Source organism: Rhinichthys klamathensis, unplaced genomic scaffold, assembly GCF_029890125.1.
Source record: "Rhinichthys klamathensis goyatoka isolate OS25496 unplaced genomic scaffold, OSU_Roscu_1.1 h1tg000807l_1, whole genome shotgun sequence".
Classification (NCBI taxonomy): domain Eukaryota; kingdom Metazoa; phylum Chordata; class Actinopteri; order Cypriniformes; family Leuciscidae; genus Rhinichthys; species Rhinichthys klamathensis.
In genome coordinates this window covers 52402-80315 of record NW_026607196.1, presented here as the reverse complement: position 1 = coordinate 80315, position 27914 = coordinate 52402, and the positions used below count along the sequence as shown (strand labels likewise).

General features: G+C 38.4%; 1 protein-coding gene across 3 annotated transcripts in view; it reads left to right on the top strand.

Moving 5' to 3' along the window:
- LOC130078058 (partitioning defective 3 homolog B-like) overlaps positions 1 to 27914 on the top strand; it is a 73188-nt gene that overhangs the window by 7257 nt on the left and 38017 nt on the right. For all 3 annotated transcript variants that reach the window (XM_056243552.1, XM_056243551.1, XM_056243553.1), the window contains exons 4-6: positions 336 to 733; positions 6116 to 6255; positions 6375 to 6503. In XM_056243552.1, the coding sequence (XP_056099527.1) occupies positions 336 to 733; positions 6116 to 6255; positions 6375 to 6503 (667 nt within the window). The remainder of the gene's footprint in view (positions 1 to 335; positions 734 to 6115; positions 6256 to 6374; positions 6504 to 27914) is intronic.

Genomic DNA, 27914 nt, shown 5'->3' with positions numbered 1-27914 from the left:
GTAGAAGGTCACATTAATCTTATTAGGCTCAGGATGGATGGACGGTTTTTAAATTAAATCAGTCGAGCAAAAATGAAGGAGGTGGATTGCTTTGTCATTTGTAATGCGAAGGACTCATTAGTCATAACCCCAATTATGCTGTCAGAATAAATGTCAGAGTGAGTTTTATCTAAACCAAGACTATTCAATATATTACAATTTCCCTCCTTTTTAGTTTCCAGGTTCATTTATTCCATCAAATAACCTGCAAATAATTATTAAAAAAATGGATTGTCTCTTAATTGCTTTTTTTATATCCTGTGTCCCTTATCTCTCTCTCCCTTGTCTTTTACCAGAGCACAGGAAATATTCCGTCAAGCCATGCGTTCACCCATCGTTCGTTTAGAAGTTGTTCCAGTTTTTAATAAAGAACGCTTTGAGAAGACTGTGATCGGGCACCTCTTCAACTCCGAAAACCCTGATGCATCCACACGGACCAAAGACCCTCCGCCGCTGAAGGTGAAGCCCACGGTGAGGCCTGTGGAGTCTTCCTCAGGATGGCAAGCCGAGATTCAGGAGTCCAGCAGCAGTCCCGAGAGTCGCTCTCTGGGATCTCCATTACCCCTCAGCCTCTCTCCCACCCCCAGAGGCAAGAGTGCCGAAAGCCCCCTCCCAAAAAACAGCTTGGGACCCTCACCTCTTCAAATCCAAAACAAAAAGGGTGGAAAGAGACTCAGAATCGACCTTAAGAAAGGTAAACAACTGGGAAAGATACACTGTAAAAAACGAATTGTTGAGAACTTAAATTCAACACTGCATTCAGATTTTTCAGGGCGCCTGTTCACTGAAGGATAAATGCCTCATTCAGCCAATAAATTCTAGGCAACTACAGATTTCTTATTCAGTAAATTTCGAATTAGTAACAATAAATTGATCTACAATTTTGGTATCCGTGTACGTATAAACTAAGCAAAAAAAAAAAAAAAACCTGCTTTTCAAATGCTTTTTTTACAGCATTTTTTAACATGCGTAAATATTTGTGTGAACATAATAAGATTCAACTACTGAGACATAAACTGAACAAATTTCACTGGGATTTGGCGAACAGTAATTAAATAATGAGTCCCTGAGCAAAATCAATATCTGTATTTGTGTCTGTATCTGGTGTGTCCACCAGCTGCTTTATGTGGGTCTCATCCTCAAATCTGCAGCAGATTTGCCAGTTCTTGCTTGATTTTAACCAAGGCATTTGCAAGTTCTCGAACATGTCTGGGGGGACACATGGTCACATGTGGTTTGGCACTGCAAGGACGGTCCTTCCTGTCTCCCTGTAGCACTGTATTGGGCGTTTTACATTGCGGACATTGCAGTTTATTGATCTGAAAAACACTGGGAGAAAGATGTCCAGGGTCCCTGATCACCAGCGTGAACATGCCATAGTCCTGCTGCAGGAGGCATGAGGACTGCAGATGTGAACAGAGTCAGTAGAAAGGGCTGTTTAGTGTCCGAAGTTTTTGTAACGCTAACCTTAACGGTCTTAACGGCCTGTAAACTGTTAGCATCTGAAGGACTGTTCCACAGGTGCATGTGCAATAATGGTTTATGGTTCTTTGAACAAGCATGAAAAACATTGTTCAAACCCTTTCCAATTTGGATTTAAGAAAATTATCTTTAAATTAGGGTTGTGCCAATGGACGATATCATCGTCCATCGTGATGGCTGACCGACATCACGATGGAGAGCCATCATCGTGATGCCACGCCCCCCCCACCCAGACACACACTAATCTTAGTCTCTAAACTTTGCAGGGATTGCTCTGTAAATTAAATTGAGAATATAACTAATGCATATGCATGCTATTTTAAATACTGTAGTCTATGCCAGAGACGCTATAGTGCTTTCACATATGCTGCGTTTATAGTGCGCAACTGATCCGCTGCTGTACCACAAACACATTTACTCACTATTAATATTTCAAATCCAGAAGCTATCAGCAACTTTTATTTTAAAAAAGTTTTGTCAGCATTGCGATTCTCTTTGTACACATATACACTCTTTAATAGACGTATTCACGTTTAAACACAATTTGCAGCACAGTAGAAATAGACTCGTAAACATAAACGATCTCTGCACTGCTGTATACACACCGCACCTGCAACGGATGGCCGGACCGCATCCGCGTGCAGTGTGAAATAAGATGTCAGGATACACAAATATTGATCTTGACATTGTTAGCCTCTTGTCTTTTTTACATGTCTTACACTGTACATTTAACTTAAAATATTTAATTTTGTACAAGAAAACAGCCCGTATTAATGAATTATTTGTAGCCTATCGTAGTGTCTCACAAACAATGTGAGAAAAGTGGATGTTACCTGTTCTGATGACATTTTCCGGTGAAAATTATTATGTTGGTCATACTTCCAAAAAGAATAATCTGTGATTCTGAATGCCAGTATCGACACCGGCACGGTGACTGACAGCCTCACACTCTCCTCAAACATTGTGTTCATCCGCGCTGTGCCGTGTCTATGAAGGTAAATCAGTAGCCAAACTCGAGAGCACGTAGATGTGAATTTGAGAACTTGTACAATAAATATTCGTACTTGTATGTGAACATTTACACTCACAGCTCCGATGTGAAAACCTGTAAAATAAAAATCTGAACTTGAACGCTGAGATTAGCACTCGCAGACAATAGTCACAAACCTGTATTCTGAATCTGAAGCTGCAGACAAGCAGTCACAAATGTGTAAAATGCCATTCACAGAAATACAATGACAATCACAAACATGTAAAATATATTTGCCCTTCTTCTAACAGCAGTACAACCTCAAATTGGGACTTGCAACTTCTCAAATCTGTCACTGCAAGTTCAAATTTCGCGCCTTGACTTTTGCTACTCTTTTCGCGATATATGAGGTGCAAAACTGATTTGTGCACTTGTAACTCAGTGGCGGTGAGAGCGGAAGGGGGGCGGGAGCGGGGGTGTTCGAAGGAGCCGTTTTATTGGTTGGCGCCTAGCCAATGAAATGGGACTTCTATTGTACGCGATGATGTCACGAAACCCGCCTCCTCGTGGATGTTCTGAAACGCTAACATGGCTTAATGCATTAGACTAATTTAAAAGACATAAATTATATTATCAATCTTAGTAAACACAATAATGCATACTACAAAAAAGCAGATGAGCACAGAATATGAACGCAACACGTTAACTTAAGACAGTGGTATTAAAAGACCAAACTCAGGAAACACCATAAATAAAGCATACAGAAAAGCAATTGAGCAGAAAATGAACGCAACTCGTTTAATTGTACGTTAAGCATTTTCCTCTCATAGAAAACCAAGAAAATGCTTAATGAGGCTTAATGGACCAACAGTTATATATATATATATATATATATATATATATATATATATATATATATATATATATATATATATATATATATATATATATATATATATATATATATATATTCGTTATACATTATTAATTAAACACAGGCAGCTGGTTTATTTGCACTGAACACAAATTTGCTTTCTTTCGTCATATTCTGTGCTCATCTGCTTTTCTGTAGTATACATTATTAGTATGGTGTTAATATCACTAAGTTTGATAATATAATTTATGTCTTTTAAATCAGTCTAATGCATTAAGCCATGTTAGCGTTTCAGAACATCCAAGAGGAGGCGGGTTTCGTGACATCATCGCATACAATAGAAGTCCCATTTCATTGGCTAGGCGCCAACCAATAAAACGGCTCCTTCGAACACCCCCGCTCCCGCCCCCCTTCCGCTCTCACCGCCACTGAGTTACAAGTGCACAAATCAGTTTTGCACCTCATATATCGCTAAAAGAGTAGCAAAAGTCAAGGCGCGAAATTTGAACTTGCAGTGACAGATTTGAGAAGTTGCAAGTGCCAATTTGAGGTTGTACTGCGAATTTGAATGTTAGAAGAAGTGCAAATATATTTTACATGTTTGTGATTGTCATTGTATTTCTGTGAATGGCATTTTACACATTTGTGACTGCTTGTCTGCAGCTTCAGATTCAGAATACAGGTTTGTGACTATTGTCTGCGAGTGCAAATCTCAGCGTTCAAGTTCAGATTTTTATTTGACAGGTTTTCACATCGGAGCTGTGAGTGTAAATGTTCACATACAAGTACGAATTTTTATTGTACAAGTTCTCAAATTCACATCTACGTGCTCTCGAGTTTAGCTACTGATTTACCTTCATACATGTCGAGGGTGTCGAAGTACAACTCACGTAAAGTTGATAATTCCGCGAATGACTGCAATTGCAGATTTCGAACAGAGATGGCGGCAAAGAGGAAAAACTGCGGACTGCAGCTTTAAACATCTTAGTATTTGTGACTCAAAAAATATGGATGTGCTTTTTTACAGTCTAGTAAGACCTGAGATTACTGATACCTGGGATATTAAAATGTCCTGACCGTTTTTTTTTGTAACATTTGAATTTTTTATAGTTTTAGTTAATTTTTATTTTATTTTTGTTTGTTTTTTTGTGTGTTTTTTTACCCCCTGAGTGTCCTTGGACCCCAGTTTAAAAAAAAAATCTTACATAGTACATTAAAACTCAAAAAAAATTGAGCAATGAAATTCCTGCAATATCTTTTAAATGAATGTACTTTCTGTTAATATGATTCTCTCCCTCACTCCAACATTGGTCAACTTTGTAGTCGGGGGGTTTGGCAGTCTAACCGAATGAATGAAGCTATAATTTCAGGCTGCAAAGTCTATTAAGTTCTTATTGATTCTGCCATTAATGGTGATATAAATTCATTGCTGGAACAAAAAAGTGCTGACCGTTAAACGATTGTGCTAAATGACGAGCATAAAATGCCGTCAATTTTTCCACAAACTGGCTTCGATATGTATTGTCCTCTGAAGTCTGATGCATAGCGTGTTAAAGAACAACCACTGGCCCTGAGGCCGTCTACTCTTTAGTTTCTTCACCCACATGCTCTGTCCATCATTTTATCCCTGAGCTCAGGGACAGGACTGGAAATATCCGCCCTAAAGACGTGCCTCGTGTCACACGGGGGGCTATAGCCCGTTCTCTAATCTACCTATCAGTCACCGTGACAGCATCAAGAACGCCGTAAGAAGCAATATGCACAGGTCAAGGCGGCAGCACGGTTTAAATGGACCACCACCTGTGCTAGACAGCAGCCTCCTCTAATATCTGGGCTGAAAGGAATCACACCAATGATTTCTTGTTAGATGCTTATTTTTTAACCATTAAGATTTTATTTATTTTATGTGGAACTGTTGAATTTCATCTGAAGAGTGTAAATGTCAGTTTTGGGAGGTCGTTCTTAAATGGCTAATGATCTTTCTGTTGTGGGTCAAGGTGTTGTTTGCTTTAAGAAATGTGTATGGTTTTTAACATTATCTCTCCCTCTCGCTTTCTCTATTTGCTTACACAAACAAAGTCTCTGATTCGGTCTTTCATATTCATTCACTCTGTATCTCTTTTTGCCTGTCCTTGTCACTCCGGCTCTTTGAAATGTGCTCATATGTGAAATTAAACCTCAGTTTCTGAAGCCAGGTGACTCTAATCTCAGTCTCGCACAAGGACAGCCTTTATCAGCCCGACTCTCCCTGACAGGCCTCAGACAGACCCACCCCAATGTACAGTATAGTCTATGAGGAGTTTTATAGAGACAGTCTAATGATTATTTGAGGTTTGAGGTGTTTATAATGCAGGCATGTAGTGTTTGCTACATTTCATTTACTTGAAATACAATTTTGTCACATTGTAAATGTCTTTACTGTCACTTGAGCAGTTTGAGGCATCCTTGCTGAATAAAAGTATTACATTTCTTTCTTTAAAAACAAACAAACAAAAAAAAGTACTTACCTCACACTTTCCATATGTTGACATGAAATTAATGTTTTTTTTTTTTTTTTACTTAGCGGTTGTTTATATACCCATATGACACTTCAAGTATGACGTGACGCTTTGTAGATGATGGGCTCTTTCACAGACTCCTCGCTGACATAAGCGTGCTGACTGCGTAGAGAATAGTCTTCACACACGAATTAGCGTGACAAATTCGGTTTCATCTGTCAATCATTTTAAACTCTCTCAATCTCCTCACAGGTCCTGAAGGTCTGGGCTTCACCGTTGTGACCAGAGATTCTTCAGTGCACGGGCCCGGCCCCATCCTCGTCAAAAACATCTTACCAAGAGGAGCTGCTGTCAAAGATGGCCGCCTGCAGTCAGGTGACAGGATACTAGAAGTGAGTCTCGTTCTAGTATAGTAAAATGTGACTACTTTAAATGGAAAAACTCTTTCATTTCACATCAGTGTGAAGTTGCATATGAAATCCATTGAAACCATGTGCATGCGTGTGTTCAGGTGAACGGTGTGGACATTACAGGCCGCTCTCAGGAGGAACTGGTGGCCATGTTACGCAGTACTAAGCATGGGGACAGTGTGTGTCTTGTTGTGGCCAGACAGGAAGACATGTTCCTTCCACGTGAGCTGGTAAGAGTCTTCTCTGTCTAACTACAATAAATCTAATGCAGCGCTACAGTCATCAGTTCTTCAGTCATTTACACCTCTTCCTATTCATTGCTAATTAGGGCTGGGTACCGAGTTCGGTACTTTTTAGGTACCGACCGAATTGCCTCGATACTACCGAGTATCGAAACATGTCTTGTTTTTCGGTACCAAATTTCGGTACCTAAGTGGTTAATCTCGTCAACGTCAGTGAAACAATAAGCATTCAGTATGATTGGCTGTGGCGGAAAAACACTAGTTTACGCGGCTGCCCAGAGACGCGGCTCGTCGCACGTGAGGCTGTAGTGTGTGTGTGTGTGTGTGTGTGTGTGTGTGTGTGTGTGTGTGTTAGAAGCGCACAGAATACACTTGAGAGTAATGGTGTGTTCACACCGAACGCGAATAGAGCGTCAAATACGCGTATATCGCGTCTAGTCAGACGCTTAAATCTTCCGCTCGAGTTCAAATTTTTCAAATTGCGCGGAAGACGTTCGCGGCAAACGCATCATTCGCGGCGCCCGGCGCGAATGATGCGTCTATTCACGTCTTTGCATTGACTTTGTATGTAATCTACTCGCACAAATAATTAAATTCGCTTTCGGTGTGAACAAACCATTAGTAAACACTTGTTCATTAATAAATAATTAAAATATCTCCTTGCTATTGTTTCCACATCCATAATCATTAGGCTACTTTTGCCAGTGCTTTGCGGCAAGCTTCACGTGCTGAGCGCGAGGCAAATATCCCGCCCCCCAGTAGCCTATATTTAATTTAATTCACATTTATTTGTATAGCATTTTTCACAATAGATATCGTTTCAAAGCAGCTTTACAGAAAATGCATGTGTCTAAATTACAATTTAGAGTGATCTGTTATCAGAGGTGACAGTGTAATGCATTTCAATTAATTTTCATTCAGTTTCATTGTTAAACAATGCATTAAGGCAGAAACAATGAGCTCATTGAAGTAAAGAATACATGTTGTTAAATGATGAAATGATGAAACTTTAGCATTGGTGCTTTTTTACAAACTCAAAATATGAGTGTAAAAAAGTAAACAAACTGAAAAAGAAAAAAAATTAGGTAATGTTATATTGTTAAAACTGGTTACATAAAATTGGTATCGAAAAAAGTATCGTTCAGGAACCGGTATCGAAGTCAAGGTATCGGTATCGGTATCGAACATTTTGTTACGATACACAGCCCTATAAACCTTTCTTAAAGTCTTTTCCTCTCTTGGTCTTTTCTTCCTTTCCAGTGCATGAATAGCATAAAACACAATGCTTGAATATACAAAACAAACACCCTAATAATGAACACTGCAAGTGGCTTGGTTTGTGTGTACAAGATGGTGCAGTGTTTCCTATATAATTTATTTGTGAGTTGGATTGCACTGGTTACAGTGCTTGTTTGATTGTTTTTTGTGTGTGTGTGTGTGTGTGTGTGCAGCCTGCAAAGACATTGCAATAGGAAGATGCGGTTTCAGCATGACGCTGTAGTTTCAAAGTGACTTTGCAGGAAACACTGACAAGAGTTGTGCCTCTAAACAAGAAACCTGTGCGGGACGTATTTTTCAGTGTAGCCACAACCTACACATTCAAGCATAAATGCTCCTGATAAATTATTTGTTATTAAAGCATCCACATTCACAAACCACTGTTCATTTTAACAGAAAAGCAAGCGTAGGCTACTGCATGTGTGATTTGGCAAGGCAGAAAGCGTGCAAAGAGCGCTCCCTTTATAATCTCATAAAAAGCTCACTCATTTTAGTTAATCGTGATCTCACACAGTTCCGTTATAATCAATGAAGCTGTTTACACTGCTCAGTTAATCGTTTATTTACATTGTGTCTAGAATTTCATTTGATACAATTAGAGGATTCACAAGCCTTCAGAACTAAAACTCAAACAAACTCCAACTTAAACACCTCTGATTGGCCAATGTGTTCAAGAAATCAACAGATGTGTTTGGGATTGGTTACATTGCTCAATGCAGCAAAACGTTGTAAATAGAAACCTTTGACGCCCTTCAGAGTGCAAACACAAATACGCATTGGATTGTTTGCCAAATCTGTTTCACCAATATGCTATTATTACAGAGAAAACTGATCCCAGACCAGCAGTTATGGGCAGCTTTTCCCTCTAAAAGCAATCAGAAGCAGCAGCAAGTAGGGGAAGGCTAAGCCTTGTCCAGCTTTACACACCTTTGCTTACATACTTTACACACCCAAGGCTTATGTTTGCGCCTGTAAAACCTGTTGCTTTTGTGCAATAGATTAATAATAATTTATTTGTTTTTAGATATTTTTATTTGAGATATTTCTATTTTGCGGGAGTCCACAAGTCAATTCATTCTCCCGCACCCCCACTTGCCCATCAAGTCTTGTCCCACGCCGCACTTAGGTCTCTACTCTAAACGTCCACTTACACACTCTCCAGTACCTCTATTCACCATTTTCATTTATTTTTCCTGTCTTTCTCCTGGATTGTGTTTCTCTCAAGCTTTCCACACATTAGTAGAATTTTGCTGATATTTTTGTTTAGACACTTTTTATAGTGACAGGCCTGCTAGATAAATCACGTTCAAGGGACAGTTCATCCAAAAATTAAGATTATTCTATCAAAAATTAAAACTCACCCTCACCTTGTTCCAAAACTGTTTAATTTTAGTTAATCTTTGGAAGACAAATTCAGATATTTTTAAGAGAAAGAAAACTAATTGGTTCTCACGTCAAGCAAGTTCAGTTAAGCTTCTGTGTTTACTATATTTTATGTGTATATGTATGTGCATTGATCAGTGTTAAATGTGAATAAAAGCTGAATTAAAACGTCATATAAATAAATCATCTCTTCGGAGAACTTGAATTAAACAGCTTGATTTATACGGATTACTTTTAGGATGCCTTTTTGTTTGCTTGGACTTTCAATGGATGGACAAAAATGATAAAAGAATATTCAAAATATGTCCATTTTTGTTTCCGAAGAATGGATGAGCTATCGGTTTAAGTGTCTTGCATCACTGCAGGTTCGAACCCACAGCCTTTAATTTACCATTTCAGATGATTAATCACTGAATCAAACAACCCCACATAGATAATTGAGCTTTAAGACAATGAGCAGACTGCATAGAAGACTGTAAGGTCCAACAGGAAATGTAGTGGCATGTTATTTGGGTCATTTGCAGTGATATCATGTGTCTCTGAGGACACATTTCTCTGCACAGTCATGTCTGTCTCTAAAGCCCAACGGGGCTCTGTTTGCTGTCTTAGTCGTGGAAGGTCATAGTCACGCTGTAGTTCCTCAAGCCTTGAGGACGGGAAGTCCTGAGCTTCCTGCCTTTGTCTCAACCCTCGTAGGACGTGTAAGTATGCTAGCTTTTGTCTGTTCGGATGTTCAGACGTCTTCACCTGTCACTCTCTCTCCCCTCAACTTTCCCTCCCTTTGTTTTTGTCTGTTTGATATCTTTCCTGATGAACCTGGCGACCTACGCACCCGCCGCCGGAGCGCTGACCTCTTTACACACACCCTTCTGCCCACCTTGTAGACTGGTTTCCTGCTCTTATCGATGCTTGTTGATTCAGTGCTGGGCAGGAAGTGGCGCATGAGGTCAGGGCGCTCCTACGGGAAGTGCTGGAGCATGCGGGCCTGTGTGAAGTCAGGCACTACAACTGTGCAGCTGTGTGTTGGCTCTTCCTGTATCTCCCTCAGCTTGGTGCCCGTCGATCCACAATCATCCAAATTCTGCCCCACTCAGCACTTTCTGTAAATAACCAAATGCTGAGAACCCCGCACACTTGGCTGTAACCATAGCAGTGCCACTCAAACTTTGGCCCCTCGAAGGAAATGAGCTACAGCCTCCATTGTCAACATCTTTCATGTATTTATTTAGATAAATTCACAGCAGCATGAGAGGAATTTTGACTCAATAGTTGGGGTTAAACAAACTATTACCTTTTCGCCCTATAACAGGCAAGTCTTTGGAGTTGCACACAATTTACAGTGAAATTAAGAAGTAATGCATTACATTTAAAAGTATTTTTTAAATATATGTTAATGTATGTGCACTACTATTCAAAAATGTTTTTGAAAGAAGGCTTTCAAGCTGACCAAAGCTGCATTTATTTATAAAAAATATATAGTAATACCATGATTGTGAAATATTATTACTATTTAAAATATATATTTTAAACATAATTTTGCATGTGCACTTTTTAATTTTATAACTAAATTAGTGCTGGGCAACGATTAATCGCGATTAATCACATCCAAAATAAAAGTTTATGTTTACATAATATATGTGTGTGTACTGTGTATAATTATTTTGTATATATAAATGCACACATATGCATATATTTAAGAAATATTTACATGTATATACTGTATATATTTATACATTATTTATATTGTGTGTATATATATATATATATATATATATATATATATATATATATATATATATATATATACATACATACATACATACACATTTTTCTTAATATACATGCATATGTGTGTATTTATACAAAATAATTATACAGACAAAATTACACACAAAAGTACACACATTGTACACACAAATATTATGTAAACACAAACTTTATTTTGGATGCGATTAATCGTTGCCCAGCACTATAAAATACGAATTATTATTTTTTTAAAGTTATTCAAAAACCATTGAAGTCATTCGGGAAGGGTTTGTTTTTGACTCAAAACAATGAGTATATTTACATGAGCAACAATATACTGATAACCATCTTATTCTTGCATGTTAGATGCATGTAAACACACTTACTGTCCAAATTAAGGTTAGACCTATGACACATTTGAAACGTTTAGTATTTTTTTCAATAATTTATATATAATTGGACACACATTTATCAAAAATAATGTCAAAAAAGTAAAACACAATGCAAACAATGTTAGTGATCATCATTTCTCAATATAACTGCACCGTTAATCCAGATAATATTTAGTACTTTGTGAGCATTTTTCACTAAATGTGATCGCTGTCCTCTCCATGTTTGCTGGTAAGTAGAATATCACCCACATTTCCCAAAGAAGGCCACTTTATGGTGATGTGGTAAATTATTACGTCAAATTTCACCTTATTAAAGACAATTCACACTAGTTTACACATTGCTCTAGTAAATTCTCACTGTTCAATTATGACTCTCCTGCATGCTGTTGAACGCACCCTTCACTGCATCATTCTCACTGATTAGTTAGTATGCAGTGGTCTGAAGCATGACTGCGACTCATTACCCACAAACCACTAGTTCTGCTTGCACACAGGAGATTAATTCCCTTCAGTGGATTGAAATAAACGCGTAAGGCCTCCAAATGTACAAAATTGTGCACCTTATGTGTGGTGACAGTAACGATTTTATTTGGTTAGTGAGCAATTGCTGGATTTTGCAGGCGACAAACATTGAGCTTTGCATTTCTAAACTGTTTGCTTGACACCGTGACTGATGGAATGACGGCTCTGTGTGTGACTGGACTGTCTGGACTGAGATACGGTAGTCAGGGAGATTAATGTATGGGAAGAATAGCTAACAGACAGTGAAAGATGACTGTAGATACATTTTAAGAGCAAAAGCTGAAAGAGCGAGTGATTGAAATGTAAAAAAAAGGCAAAGGAGATGGAAACCCTGATAGAGGAGTGACGGATGATGAGACAATGAGAAAAAAGGTAGGTGGAGAAAAGGAAAGGGCTGAGGGAAGAAAAAAAGATGGTGACAGAAGGTAGGGAAAGCTGTCATTGTCAATCTTAGAAACAAAGCTGCAAAGAGAGGTATGTGAGAGGATTAAGAGCAGAAACAATATAAGGTAAAGGTTGCAAACATTTTTAAGGTTATATATATATATATATGTGTGTGTGTAAAAGAAATTAAGTACATTAAAAAGTACGTAAATAAGAAAATAAATACTTCTGGTATCATCCACCACCTGTAAATTGTATCTGTACAAAACAGCTTGTTATGCTGCTTAATATTGCAAACTAGTATGTCTTACCGTATTATTTAAATGTATTGTCGTAATTATAAACACACTCGTTTGTAGCACAAATAGTTTTACAGTTTACTGCACTGTTATTCTTCCAGTTATTTACCTATAACAGCTAAGGAATCGGATGCCTTACATCAGCATTGCAAAATTAGGTGAATACATAATATTTTTGTGGAAACTGATACGAGTTTCATTTTAGGATTCTTTGATTCGTCCTTGCTGAATAAAACTATTAAAGTTTAAATAAAACAGTCGTCTTTTCTATCTTATTGGGATATATATCCAAGTGAAACAGCTTCTCGGGAAGAGAAAATAAGGCAGGTCGAGACTTGATTTTGTCCATCGGGAATTGATCGTTGGATGTGCACGGACAAATAATTTATAATAAAAACTGCAATATTTCATTTAAAAAAAAACACAAAAAAAACAAGAAATGTCCATTTTGATTTCATGGTGACTTTAATTTCTTTAAACATTTGAACAGCGTATATCTACATTTTATTGGTTACCCTGCACTCTAGATTTCTGCGTTGGCCAATGAATAGAGCACTTGTCGTATCAGTCTGCAGATGAAGGACAGGCTTCAGACAGTCAGAAGATTGAAGAGTTTGCTGGAGATGATGCCATGTGAACGGAATGAGTTTGCTTGAGAGAGATGAAGACTTGCTTTGCGGCACCATTTGCAGTGATGTCTCACTGAAGACACATGCGGCGGTAGTTTGGCCCATGTGAAGAGGGGAAAGGAGAATCGGCAGGTGGGTTGGACGCTCTACATCTGTCTGACTACCTGACATATTTCTACCTGCCAGGTGAGCTGTTGCAGAAAGAGTCTTACGACCTTCCTCCGCTCTTCAAAAGCCACACACTGAGGACCTCACGCACACCTCGCACAGTCAGCCCTAATCTCTCTCCAATAGCACGGCCGCCCGGTGGGGGATAGAGCTTTGCCTGGATGAAATAGTAATAGTGATATTAGATATGACTCCATGAACAAAAGAGAAAGAATGAGGACTCATTTCCTGTTCGGTTTGTGGTGTTTTTGCACGACAGAGGCAGATTAAAAATGAAGTGCGGAGCATGTAACAAAAGACCCTCGCACCCCTTCAAGCAGGCGGCTTTGTGTACTTCAAAACAGCCTGCTAACAATGGCACCAGGCTGGGTAATAAGGGTCCTGACAAAGCCTTATCTCTCCCAGAACTCCAGCTGTGAAGACGAGCGGTTAGCACATGCGATAATGCTGTTGTGACAGCGTTCCCCTCTTTGGCTCGTCCTACACAAACCGAGGAAGTCGAACCAGCCGGGACGCTGGCCTCTCCGCTACTTAATCTCATATCCAGAACTTCTTGTTACTACCTGCATTACTTCCTCAATAAACCTTTGATGTTGGTATCAGCAGCCCTCTGAAGTCTCGGGGCCCATGAGGCCTGGTTTCCAGTCTTGGCCTCTTTACGAGTAAATAAAGCTGCTTCCTGAGCGGCGAGGTTATGGACGTCAATCCAGACCCCTTAGTCTTTTATAGCGTCCTCGTCTCAATGGTTTGCTTTCATCTCCACTTAAACAGAATCCATTTACTCATGGACAAACTTCACTCATAGCCTTTCTGCCTTAGCTGGCCGTCGGCTTCCATCGGAGCGGTCATAGAAATGTCTCTGTTTAAGAGGTTATGTGAGTGTTTGTGCTTTTACCCCTGTGTTGCCTTTAATGATGCTGCGAGGTCTGCAAGGTGAATGGTCCTTTCCATATGCATGCATGGGGTAAAAAGTGCACTTTAGCATGTGTGCCGTAAGCCGAGAGGTTGATCGTACTCCACATGAGGCTCTCGCCATCGCACGCGTGGCTCTTGGAGACCTCATATTAAAAGGGGAAATGTATTCGGCTCCTAGTGAAGAGGTAATTGGGCCTGATGAAAGGCAGTGGGTATTTGTTGATGCTGAAACCTGATTATGATCAGGGCATGTACTCCATTGGCGAAATGAAGTCGAATGAAATGCTGATGGCTTTGTTAAGTAAAAGCCAGAGAGAGAGGGCCAAATGTTGCATATCCAATGCTAGGGATGTTCAATGTTTAACATAGGATTGCAATGATTTTGTAGGTGATACATTTAAGCAACATTCTCAAAATTTAAAATTCTCATCATTCCTGTTTTAATACATAATTTAGTTTCTTAGTATACCAGCAATTGTTAGTGTGAGAGCGTTGAAGGAATAGTTCACTTAAAAATGAAAATTCTGTCATTTACTCACCCTCAAGTTGTTTCAAACCTCTATTAATTTCTTTCTTCTGCTGAACACAAATAAATATATTTTGAAGAATGTCTGTAACCAGACAGTTGTTGTACCCCATTGACTTTAAAAGTATTTTTTTTTTCTACAAAGAAAGACATTTTGAAGAATGTCCGTAATCAAACAGTTGATGGAGCCATTTGACTTCCATAGTTTTTTTTTTTTTTTCTACTATGGAAGTCAATGGGGCCCATCAACTGTCTGGTTACCAACATTCTTCAAAATATCTTCCTTTGTGTTCAGCAGAAGAAAGAAATTCAAACAGGTTTGAAACAACTTGAGGGTGAGTAAATGATGACAGAATTTTCAATAAGACTTTTTAATAGTATCTCTTATATAAATTTCAGTTGCTAAACTGCGATTAGAGTTACGTTTGATTCTACTAAATGAACAAAGAATGCGTTTGTGCTTTTAAAAACACAAACAACATGGAAAAGAGTGCAGGGTCTCGAGACGTGGTTTTAAAAGTTAATCATCTTTTAAAATGACAAAAAAAATAACTGGGTATGAGGAGCTGTAAAAGCAGATGAGGCAAACGGTCAAAGGTGTCTGTTTAACCCATGATTAAGTCAAGTCACATTTATTTTAATAGTGCTTTATACAATATAGATTGTTTTAAAGCTGCTTTACAGTGATCAACCGGAAAATAATGATTCACTGATGCAAACAGAGTTCAGTTCGGCTGTAAAGCAGCTCAAAAAATAAAATGGTGTCATTGTTCAGCTGAAGTCAGCTCAGTGTATTCAGTTCCGTTGTAAGATCAAGCCCCATCCTACACTGGAGATGCTGTGGTGTGGGTGATAGTGGGTATGAATGTAATGGTGGTATGACTCTATCCCAAACCTTCCTCTACCATCTGCTGCTCTCTCTTAATGCATGTACAGAATGTACTACAAAGACATCTCATCACCACAAACATACACTTTACCGCTCAATTCACCACCTGCTCACTGCTGAAAGGTGGTAGAGTGTGAAATAATCATTTTAGAAACATGCTGGAGATGTAGAGCACAATGACCTGAGCTCTCTCTTGCAAGATATATTTTTTTTTTCATCAGAACTGGGCCTTTGATCCACACTCAATAAAAGCCACCATGGGCTGGAGTCATGTGCTTTTTGAGTGGGGTTTGATTATCAGCGAAAGCGAATCAGCATTACAGAGGATCCGCTAAGCTCTACTCAAAAACCCAACCGAGCTTTTATAGTGCTTTCACACCAGTTTGTGGTTCATGTTGAGTTCGTTTAGTTGGTGTGGAAGATTTTTTTCTGACTCGGGTTCTCTTGAAATGGTTTATCTGGTGCGCAGTGAACTATGGTTTGCAGTTATGATCAGTTCATTCTAAATCATGGAAGTGAAATCCTATTGATGATATAATTTGAGTCTTTGCATGCTTCACACAAAAACATTTTCATAGCTGCTTGTCTCTGAATAAATTACCTTTGCAGGGCAGCTTGCATTTTTTTTTTTTTTCACAATTCTCTGAATACATCCGCGGCAGACACACGCAAGTGCTGTTTTGTGTGTAAAGTTTCTATGGTTAATCCAGTAGGAAAAAAACATGAATATATCAGTGTAGCTTGCTACATTTTTACAAACAGATTACAAAGTTTTCTGTTTGATTCATAGTTTTTAAATATCTTTAGGATCTTAAATATCTTATATATCATAGTATTTAAATATCTTACATTTTGTCTGTTAAAATATCTTTTAAATTGAATTAATATTTTGCCATGCCTGATATCCTGAAATAACATTATGATTTCACTATTCCAACACGATATTGTGATTTCTTTTTGAGTTACTTATTGTCTGTGTTTTAGATGTGTTTTAATATGTTGTAAGAGCACATTTTAATCATTCTTTTTGTTTTGTGTAATATAATATATCTGATTACTATAATATTCATACTTTGCACGTGACGTCATAAGTACTGGCTGGCGGGCAAGAACGTCGTTCTCTAGCAACGAAACCCAGTAAACTAATCAAGGATCTTGCCAGGACGTCGCCAGTTTTAATATACAAAAGTTGGTGTTTTGAGGTGTAAACGACATGCCAGATAGTTGTTGTGCGATTGGATGCACTATGTCAATCGTGTAATCTTAACATAAACGTGGTTACACGTTCGCCAGTAGGTGGGGAGAAGGTGTTCATCTGTACGTGATTTTGATTTGATATGATGAGAAGATGAATACATGGAGAATGAATGACACGTTACTGTTGTACTGCGTCTACTTATTACTTACAGTTACTCCAAGTCTGGTAGAGACTTTGCCAGCTTCAAAGCAATGAAAACATCAGCGGGTGCAGTGTATGGATCACACGTTCCGAGTATGTTAATCTTTTCTTGATATCTAATTTTAACATTCGGTGACATGGTATTAGAAATTTGCAAGGCTGCAATTCCCCTGGCTGGCCACTGTTTGTCGCCATTTTGTCAGTGTTTGTTGCCCGCCAGGTATCCATGGTAGTCACGTGACTGCAAAGTATGAATAGGAGCTTAGGTGAGATAATTAACCTGAAAGCAAAGCGCTTCAATTCCCAGACTTTATCTATTATTAGATTATTTTCAACAGTAATATTCTTTCTCGTTTTTTCTTTCTTTGTTAATATAGCCGTGCATTTGTTTGTCATATTTTTATCAACACTGTGCTTCATTAAACGAGTTGAAGTATTGTCAGGATGCACGCTGGCATGATTCTGCACTCTAAACAAAAATGGTGCTAAATAGCACTAAAAGTGGTTCATTGGCTTGTAATCATAGGGGAACCACTTTAAGTGCCATATAGCACTTATCTTTGTCAAATGGTGCTATGTAGAACCTTAAGAGGTGCCATAGAGCACCTTAACCACCCCAGAGAACCACTGAAGAACCGCTGAAGAACCAAATTGGGCTTAACAGGTTCTTTAAATGGTAGTGGTGCTATATAGCACCATGACCACCGCAAAGAACCCCTGAAGAACCGCTGAAGAACCATTTTTTTTTAGAGTGTGGCATCAGTATGACCTCACCGGCTCAGGACGAGCAGATACCCATCTGGCCGTATGTCTCAGTGAGTTCATGTCTGACCAGTGCAGCTTGCCTACACTCCCTCACATTAAATCCTGCTTTTCCCTCAAGATCCTCAGCATGCCGGCCGGCCGGTCGGCTCTCAGCTCTGTTTATCCAGGCTTTTGCAGTGCTTACAGACCTGCCGCAGCTAATACCAGCCCAGCTGCACTCACTTATGTAGTTGGATTGTGTTTTGCATAATATCTAATACTGTGTCAATTATGAAGAGACAGTATAAGACTCGGGGTAATACGATATTTCTTATTTTTCCAGTTTTTGTGTGAATGACAGCACTATACTTCTTGCTGGTGGTTAATGTAATTAGTCTCAGTTGAATGTACATCTTTGTCGGATTGGAACAGAAATGCCCTCAGGCAGAGAAGACCACTGGAATTTTCTTCCGCCTTATGAGAGCGAAATGATACAGATGCATTTGTTGTTTGTGTGGGGAAAGTACATGATTCCCTTGTTTTTTTTTTAATTTTTTATGTTTGATAAAGCAATTTAAAATTCCCTAGAATGTGTCGCCATGCATTGCGGAGATAAGATCATCCAGTATAAATCTTGAATAAAAAATAATACAGTGGCTGTATGAGAAGTTACTTTAAGAGAGACCAAAGTAGATGTTTTTAGATAAATAAAAAATATTATTTTCAGATATGCCGAACTGACCAAATCCAGAACATTAGAATAATGCTCCTTTCTCTCTTTTGAAGTCAAAATAAAGTTTATTAGATTTTACTTGAATTAAACCATTAAATAATAATAATTACATTTATATACAATTTTACTTGATTTTACTTGAATTAAACCATTAAATAATACTAATTACAATTATTACATTTAGCAATAGGCTACCATCTATTTAACAAGCTTACTGTATACTGAGTCTGTAAATTGGAATTCAAGTCAAATCTTCAAGTCTCAAGTTAAATTTTAAAGGGGACCTATCATGCCCCTTTTTACAAAATGTAATATAGGGGAGCGCGGGGCACAACCTAACGCGGGGTTAAATGTAACACGGACCTTTTACATAGTTAGTCAGGATCAAGCAGGTTGTGTTTCCGCTCTTTTTCTCTCGCTGCCAGAAGACTCCCGCGAATTTGTGGAAAGTTTTGATATTTCGTGAAGATACTGGACAAAGAGTGTTTTGACACCATACAAGTAAATTTTTTCATCGTAGGTTTTTTTTCGGTTTCTGAGTTGAGTGTGTACGTTTCCAAATCTAACTTTATATTGCCTTAATCACTGTCTTGTTTGCTAAAACATAGCACCGTTTTGAAACATGTCAGCAACTCCTAGCAACTGTTAGCTAGGCGCAAAATATGTTTTACACAGCGGGGTTAGTTGTAGCACAGTGTTACAACTAAGCCGCCAAGTGTACAATGATAATCAAATGAAAACAGCTAGCCACACAACTTTTCAGGTTTGAGTATTTATTTATATATTTAACTTTGTTGGACTTTCACAAACAATGTTGGAATTTAAAATGTTTAAAATTGAGTTTACTATGCATTGATCACTTGTTTATTTATTAAAAATATGGCCTGTTTTTAATGCAATAAACCCTTTAAATTTTGATTTTAAGCTCATTTGTATTATTATTACTGTTGTTATTATTATTGATAATAATAATTTTACATGCAGCTGCCACACACAAATCTAATTCAATTGCAATTACAATATTTGATGATTTTATTTATTTATTGCAAAACTGTGCAGCCCTTTTCTATGTCTCCATGATATTGATCCATAATAGAAGGATGATTGGATGAGGGATGGATGTATGGATAGCTATCTATACAGATGCACAAACAATATCAAACTATATAAATAAAATAGTACTGAATTATGTGTGTTACACACTCAAGTGTTACAACTAACCCCTCTGTCTGTTACAATTAACCCCGCATATGGGGTAAGTTGTAACATTTGCACTTCTGTCACTTTCAGTGCAACAGTACGAAAATGGTAGGTCCTAGAAAAAAACTTTAAGTGTTCATTTGTAGCAGAGATGTGTATGTTGCTTGTGTAAAAAAAAGTTGAATCTAACTTAATAAATTTTTTAATAATTGAGCCAAAACCAAAATGTGTTAGGTTGTGCCCCGCTCTCCCCTAAGTCTCAGTTGTCCCCAGAATGTGTCTGTGAATTTTCAGCTCAAAATACCCCACAGATAATTTATTATACCATGTTGTAAATGTAAATCCACTCATTTTTGAGTGAAAGTAAAAACATGCTGTTTTCGTTTATGTATCTTTAAATGCAAATGAGCTGCTGCTCCCCACCCCGCTTTCCAGCTCGTGCCTTCGATAATCTGCCAAAAACTAACAAAACATCGTTTTGGTTTTGATAATCATCTCAATCACGGTCACGTTTACGTGACATTGCAGTTCTTCATCAGCATGAAAGTGTATTATCTGCATTAGTTTTAAAGACACATCAGTCTAAACTTCTGATAGCCTATATGGTTTTCTGAGTTCACACATCTGATGCACGCGCACAGAAAGCTGGATATCAGATGGCGCGTCCCGTGAGTATTAAACTAAGTTCTCTTTCACTCCTTATTGTGCTTAAACTGTCAGATACACACATGGTTGTGTCAAGCAAAGTTCACATAAACAGTCTGTTATGTCTGTGAACGTAAACAACAAGTAAAGAAATCACATGTGTATATTAGATCTGTGTATTAAAGTGAAAGCAGCGTAATATACTGTACCTAGCGCTATATATGCTGTTATTAAAGGTGCATTGCGCACCTCTCTGAGTTTTTGCAGAACTATGCCCCCCTCTGGCGACAATCGAAACTGCCTTACTGTCTTTGTCTTGCGTGGAGTTTGCGTTGGGGTTTATGAACTACAAGCCGGTCTCTTTGAATCCATCTTCTACTTTTGTCGAAAGTTGACTGAAGTTTTGTCGCTCGAGTTGTCTTCGCTAATACGGAGAATGGCGGCGAATACACAAACCTGCCTGACATAGCCAGGGGAGCGTGAACGCGCATGACGTCACGCCCAGTCTCACATTCCGGCCCGAATCCCTCTTATTTATTTTACTGTACAGGATTATAGAGGCAATCGCAGTGATCAGAGAAGGGCTCATTCAGCCCATCAGGCAATTGTTTAAGCATGTATGGGTTAGAAAAACGGGTATTTTTAACATGAAATGTTGCGCAATGCACCTTTAATATTAATAAAACAACAAAAGAAAAACAGAAAATCACTCACTGCTCTTGATTGAATAACTTTAGTAGCTTTAATAAGAATACATTTCTTACTTGAATGATGCAGTTAAATGCTCTGGCGAGGTGATAAACATGGCGGACTGTGTACAGCTCATGAGGTGCTATGGCAGAGACCATCAGGAGTCGTGGGCGGAGCCAAGGCATTTGTGACATCACAAAAGCTAGAATCTGAAAACGGCTTATTCTGAGACACTGCTTATGATTTATGGGGTTTCCAAAAAGAAGAGTTGGTGGATTTTTACCATTATAAGGTGGTTGTATGTGTACACACACTGCCGACACACATTTATGTTCAAACATCATGCAAAAGTGAATTTTGCATAATAGGTTGCCTTTGTGCAACTTGAATCGATTCTTACTAAGACTGTGTGTTATGTGCCAAAGCTACAGGCCCTCAGCACTGTCAGAATTAAATGTTTACTGTGTTTTTTTTTTACATGCCAAGCACAACAAGTGAATCAATTCAGCTCTTGTTTAACATCGCATCATTGATTGTCTAGGAGAGTCTCTCTCACTCCCTCTTTAACAGTCTCTCTTTGTTCTATGCTGTTACCAGACTCTGATAAAACGCCTGTTTTTTGTCTTTTCAGTCTGTTCAACACTAAAGAAGCTAAAGTGACCATTAAAGCTCAGTGTGTGTTTGCTGTCTCACTACATGCTGCATTAACTGTCTGACACAGACTCTCTCTCTCTCTCTCTGGCCTTGAGTCTGGATTTGCTGAGACCCTATGGGCAAACAAAAGGAGGGAGTTTTGAGCAAATCAATGACAGATAGACGAACAGTGAAGGATGACGGCTTTGCTACCATGTTTCCTCTTCCTCATCCTTCCTTCCCCCTTCATGGGTTGAATCATCCTCTGCAGAACACTATTGAGGGGAAATGGATGGGACAATCTAGCACCGTGACCCTTAGGTTTCCATTTGCTAAATTTTCCCCATTTTAAGGTGGTGCAAATTAGCTATTTGGCACAGTTACCACTGATATCCCTTACACAGATACACAAGTGTTCCAGTATCTGTTACAAATCCTAGAGAGTTGTATACAAAGCATTTTTTGGGATCATTGACACACTCCAGGTGTTATGGTTTGCCAAAGAGTAGAGGCCGAATGAATGCCAAAATATGCCAGGAAATTACTCAACAAAAATATTTTTGCTAAATTCTAAGACAACATTGGGTGTTCTGTATGCGGAATGCCAGAATACATTGTGATGATTTTATCATAGATGGTTGTTGAAGTCATCAGGTAAATTACAGTATGTAATTATATATATATATATATATATATATATATATATATATATATATATATATATATATAACTGATTTAAAAATATATATATTTTTTTTTTTGTAGGTGACATGAGCTACACTTATTAGAGCTCTGTTTCTCAAGTGTTCCCTATTCTCGACACCAAAGAAAGAAAGATATATTTTAGCATTATAATGCATATTGCTAGAGGGGTCATTATTCTTGCAATTCATTTTTCAGCTAAACTCATTTGATACTGTGGGTGTAAAACTTAATCTGCGACAGACTTTAATGAGACACCTGAGCTTGTTTGTCTTTCACAAGTTTTGACAGTTGTGGGGCAATCATGCAGAAACGTTCCACAAGAAAAAAACTAATGGCAAATTTATTCAGAAAGGGAATCCAGAAGGGATGTTTAACAGGAGTGAGATTGAAATATCATCCAAGCTCAACAAGTGCACACTATCACCCATAAGCAAAACGTGTTGTCATTTGTACAAGACCTACATGAGTGGCTGATGCTATAGCCAATGGCAAAATCATCATTGCAAGATTAAATCCATAAAGTGTGTACGTTGTTTTACGAATTTCAGCATTTAGATTGTCTGTGTGTTTGTGCATCTATTTCCCTTGATCTCAAAGCCTAGATAAACCTGTGGGACAGTTTCTCACTCTCACTTGGTCATTAACAGCAGCACTCGGCTCAGACTGATGAATTTGGTCATACTAGCGGTCCTGTGGACGACTGGTGAGTCTTGTAGCCCATTAAGGGGACTGACACATAGACATTCTCATTAGGAAGTGGTGAGGTTGGCTAACCCTAGATGTGCACTGGTGTGAGCTGAGTTGGAGCATGAGCAAGTGTTATCAATGAATTCTGTATGGGGACAGCAGGCTTGCAGGCATTGTGGGATTGACAGAAGAGTATCCAAATGTGGGTAATGCTGAACTTTATTGCATACCAGAGGTGAATAAAAGGTTGCGAGTATTTCAATCTGTTGCAGATAGTGCTGGTTTTTCTAAATACATTTTTGGGTCAGTGACATAAGAATGATGTCTACCATAAAGCAGTATTATTTTAGTGTTATTGATATACTGTTTTTTTTTTTTTTTTATATATATATATTTTGCTATTTTCATTTTAGTTCAGTCCGTCATTTTCTTTGTTTTTTTTGTCATTTTATTAGTTTCATTTATCTTTTAAATGTTGATATATTTTTTTAGATTTTTTCAGCTTTAGTTATTTCAAATGAAAATGATAAATGTTGCCTTTGCAACTAGCTGAAATAAAATAAGTTCCATATATATATATATATTACTTTATTACAGTAAATGTTTTTTTTAAGTAACAAAAATGTTATTCTTTTAGGGTTTTAGTTTACTATAATAACCGTGATAGAAAATCTGTTTAAAGCACCTTTACCAAGTTCTTACAAATGTTCTCTATATTTTCATTATGGTTTTACATGGTTTTATGAAAAAAAAAAGCCATCAAAGATTATCAAAATAAATGTTTTAATTCAGCAATTATTGCATTTTAATAAGTGTATACATTTGGTCAATTTTGTTAATGCATTTTCTTTAATAGATGCAAGAAAAGTAATGCAAAAAAGTAAGATGGAATTTTGTCTTCTGAATCTTCTGTTGATCAGATGATCGGAGAGACATTTCCTTCAGATTTTGCAACACATTCCCACAATCCTCCCATGTCTGCATTTTCAGAACTTTTGTGGTCAAACACAACCAAGTCCTTGGCTGTAATTTCATGGTTCCTTGATGAAGATATCCCGTCCAAGCCACCGCTTTGGTTTGGCATGAGTCTCTTTTGAAAAGAACATCCGTCTGTCCACTGTTTTAAACCTTATTGCGCTTCCTGCAAAACCCCCCAATGAGTATCAGAAAAAATATTACTCCCCAGGTGGATAAGTTATAGATCACATGTAACGGACAGTTTTCCACAGAAGGTCTTTTGTGGCCTTACAAGCTTTGTTTACTGTAGCCATTGTAAAGCGCTCACTCACAGAGACCGCAGAGGTCTGATGGCATCCCTGTTCCCTAGAGAACTTCCCCACTTCCTGGTCCTGTCTCCTTGGAGCACAATAATTCTGAGGGACCTGTCTGTTCACCCTCAAACAATAGAGACCGAAGTCTACATGTGTTTGTGAGTGACTGACACAGAGAGAGCGAGAGGTTATGAGAGACAGTGTGATTTCCTGAACGAACAGCTGCGTATCTGCTTATCTTTAAGCCCTCAGAATATCATTCGCTGCTGTACCTTTAGATGACGGTGATCCATCTGCTTCGGCTGATGACATCATACATCTTGTTCATCATTAAGACGCTTTTCACGGCGGAGGAACAGATGTTGCATATGCAGATTAGACAACGCAAGCCTAAGACATATAGATGGTGCTTATTCAAACACTTACGCCCTTTGTCAGAATTGCAGTTTGAATGACTTTGCTTGTCACAATGATTAAAACAATAAAGCTCACTGGAGAAAGACTTGTTCTGGAGACACATGTCTCATGCTGACTGATAAACCTTTTCTAGCCAGGGAAAATGGCTGAAGGAAATGCGATGTGGCATTTCGATTCAGAGCAGGGTCCTGGCAGGGGGCTCGGCTGTGAAATATCACGACTGTTAGCATACAGGAGCGCTGCTAGTTGTTCACACAGCAGGCTTTAGCCCTATGATTTCCCCAGCTGATAGACTTGCTGTGATCCCAGAGCTTTGTCTTCATTCTGAACCTCACATGGATGGTCTTGCTGTCTTTCATTTGGGTTTAGTTACTCAAACACATGTGTTGATGAACAAATGAGAGGGTGGTTATTCAGAAAATCCGCTCACACGTGTATCCAGGTCATTTGAAAATGGCTTTGGTACATAAATCATTTTTTATAGTTTGATGTGTGTGTTTGAACAGTTTTGACACGTACGATTCGGTCACTCTGGCATTTGGAAGTTAGTTTGAGGGCATTTAGGGCATCTTCTCAGGGTTAAATTCCTTAAACCCCATCGCCTTTTCCTCTATTTCCTCTATATATGACACACAATCAGCTGTATTTTTCAGTCTTCACAGAAATTCACAGAGTTGCTGAGTCGTGTGTGTGTGTGTGTGTGTGTGTGTGTGTGTGTGTGTGTGTGTGTGTGTGTGTGTGTTTGTTTGTGAGTGCTTTACACTAATACTTTCAAAACCTGCAATCCCACAGTAAACCGAGATAAACCAAGCCTTGCTGACCCACACATACTCCGTCTTAGCTGGTCTTCTCAATCCTGTTCATTCTTGCAATAATGTTTCGTAATATTTACAGTCCTCACAGTTCCTGTAAGTTCTAAGGATAATGTACACTACTGGTTGTGCATCATGTGTCTTGTAGTGTCTGGTGGGATGAGGGGCTATTTTCTACACTTTTGAAGTCTGGGTTATTACACATTTAGTTTTACATGACCATTTTCGATTCTCTCACTGACTCTCTGAATTAAACAAAGCTCTTTTTGCTACTGCACCTTTAAGACTTCTATTTGTTTACATTGTAAACATTATACATCCATATAGTCAAGTAACTTTAATTTCGATAGTGCTTTTTACAATATAATTTTTTTCAGAACATCTTTATTTAATATCGCAAGGTTTATGTTTATATTATCTTCATACCTTATAGTTGCATTGCAGATTAGAGCTGGGCGATAATATAGTTTACATTTTGAGACAATATAAACAATCAATCAAGCATAAATTGTTTTATGTGAGTGTACTGGACATATGCAAATAAAGTTGGATGAAGACTTGCCGACTACTATCCATGTTCTGACAATGGTGCAACTGCATGAAGTACTGAGTTAGGTATAAACTAGCAAATATCGTAGCTATAAGTTACTAAGCCCCAAAGTGTAGACTTTACGTTGCAATGTAAAGACCTTACGAACGGCTGCTGCAACCCAGGAGATCGCAGGAAGGCTGAGATCTGTTCAGCCTATAGTTGCTATAAATGGCCTTTTGGACTGGGGAGGAAGCTTTATGTTGTTAGTTACTGTTAGAGTATGATTACATGGTACATAAAACTATTATATACAGTCGTGTGAAAAAGAAAGTACACCCTTTTGAATTCCATGGTTTTACGTATCAGGACAAAAAATAAATAATCTGGTCATTAGCAGGTCTTAAAAATAGGTAAATACAACCTCAGATGAACAACACCACATGACAAACAGTATTACATTGTGTCATTATTTATTTAACAAAAGTAAAGCCGAAATGGAGAAGCCATGGGTGGCAAACGAAGTACACGCTGTGACTTAGTTGCTTGTAGAGCCACTTTTAGCCACAATGAACTTGAAGTAATCATTTTCTGTATGACTTTATCAGTCTCTCACATCGTTCTGGAGGAATTTTTGCCCCACTCTTCTCAACAACATTGCATCAGTTCATTAAGGTTTGTGGGCATGTGCTTATGCACACCGGGTTGAGGTCTGGACTTTGAGTGGGCCAGTGCAACACCTTGATTCGTTTCTTTTTCAGGCATTCTGGTGTAGATTTGCTGGTGTTCTTAGGATTATTGTTGCATGGCCCAGTTTCGGCCAAGCTTTAGCTGTCGAACAGATGGCTTCACTTGACCCTAGAATACTTTGGTATACTGTGGTCAACTCAATGACTGCAAGGTGCCCAGTTCCTGTGGCTTCAAAACAAGCCCAAATCATCACCCCTCCTTGACCGTTGGTATGAGGTGTTTGTGCTGATCTGCTGTGTTTGGTTTTCGCCAATCGTGCATTATTCGTGCATTATGGCCAAACATCTCCACTTTGGACTCGTCTGTGCAAAGGACATTGTTCAGATGCAACTTTGCAAACCTAAGCCATCCTGCCATGTTCTCTTTTGAGAGAATAGGCTTTTTTTTCTGGCAACCCTTCCATTCAAACCCTTCCAATGTTAATTGAGGCCTGTAGAGTCCGAGATGTAGCTCTAGGGTTTTTTGGAGTTTCTCTGAGCAATGCACAGATGTGAATTAGCTGGGGCGTCCACTCCTGGGAAGATTGGCAACTGTTTTGAATGTGTGAATAATCTTCCTCACTGTAGAATGATGGACTTCAAATTGTTTCTAAATGGCTGTATAACCCTTCCCAGATGGCAGCAACAATTGCTTCTCTAAGATCATTGCTGATGGCTTTCCTCCTTGCTAACTAACACACAACTGAAGGCTCTAGACAGGACTACTGGCCAAATTTCTGCTTTTATATGATCACACTTGCTGATGTTCAGATAATCAAAGACTTTTGATCAGCAGCGCCTGCCTGCTACTTACACTCTTCCTATGGAAGCAGTAAGGGTGTACTTGGCTTGTCACCCATTGGTTCTCTATTTTGGCCTAGTTTTTGTTAAACAAATAATTACACAGTGTAATATGTAATGTGGTGTTGTTCATCTGAGGTTGTATTTACCTCATTTTAGGACCTACCAAGAACCAGAGGATTTTTTATTATGTTCTGATACTGTACGTAAAACCATATAATTTTATAGTGTCGTTTCTTTTTCACATGACTGATCTTTTCAAGATCTGTCTCAT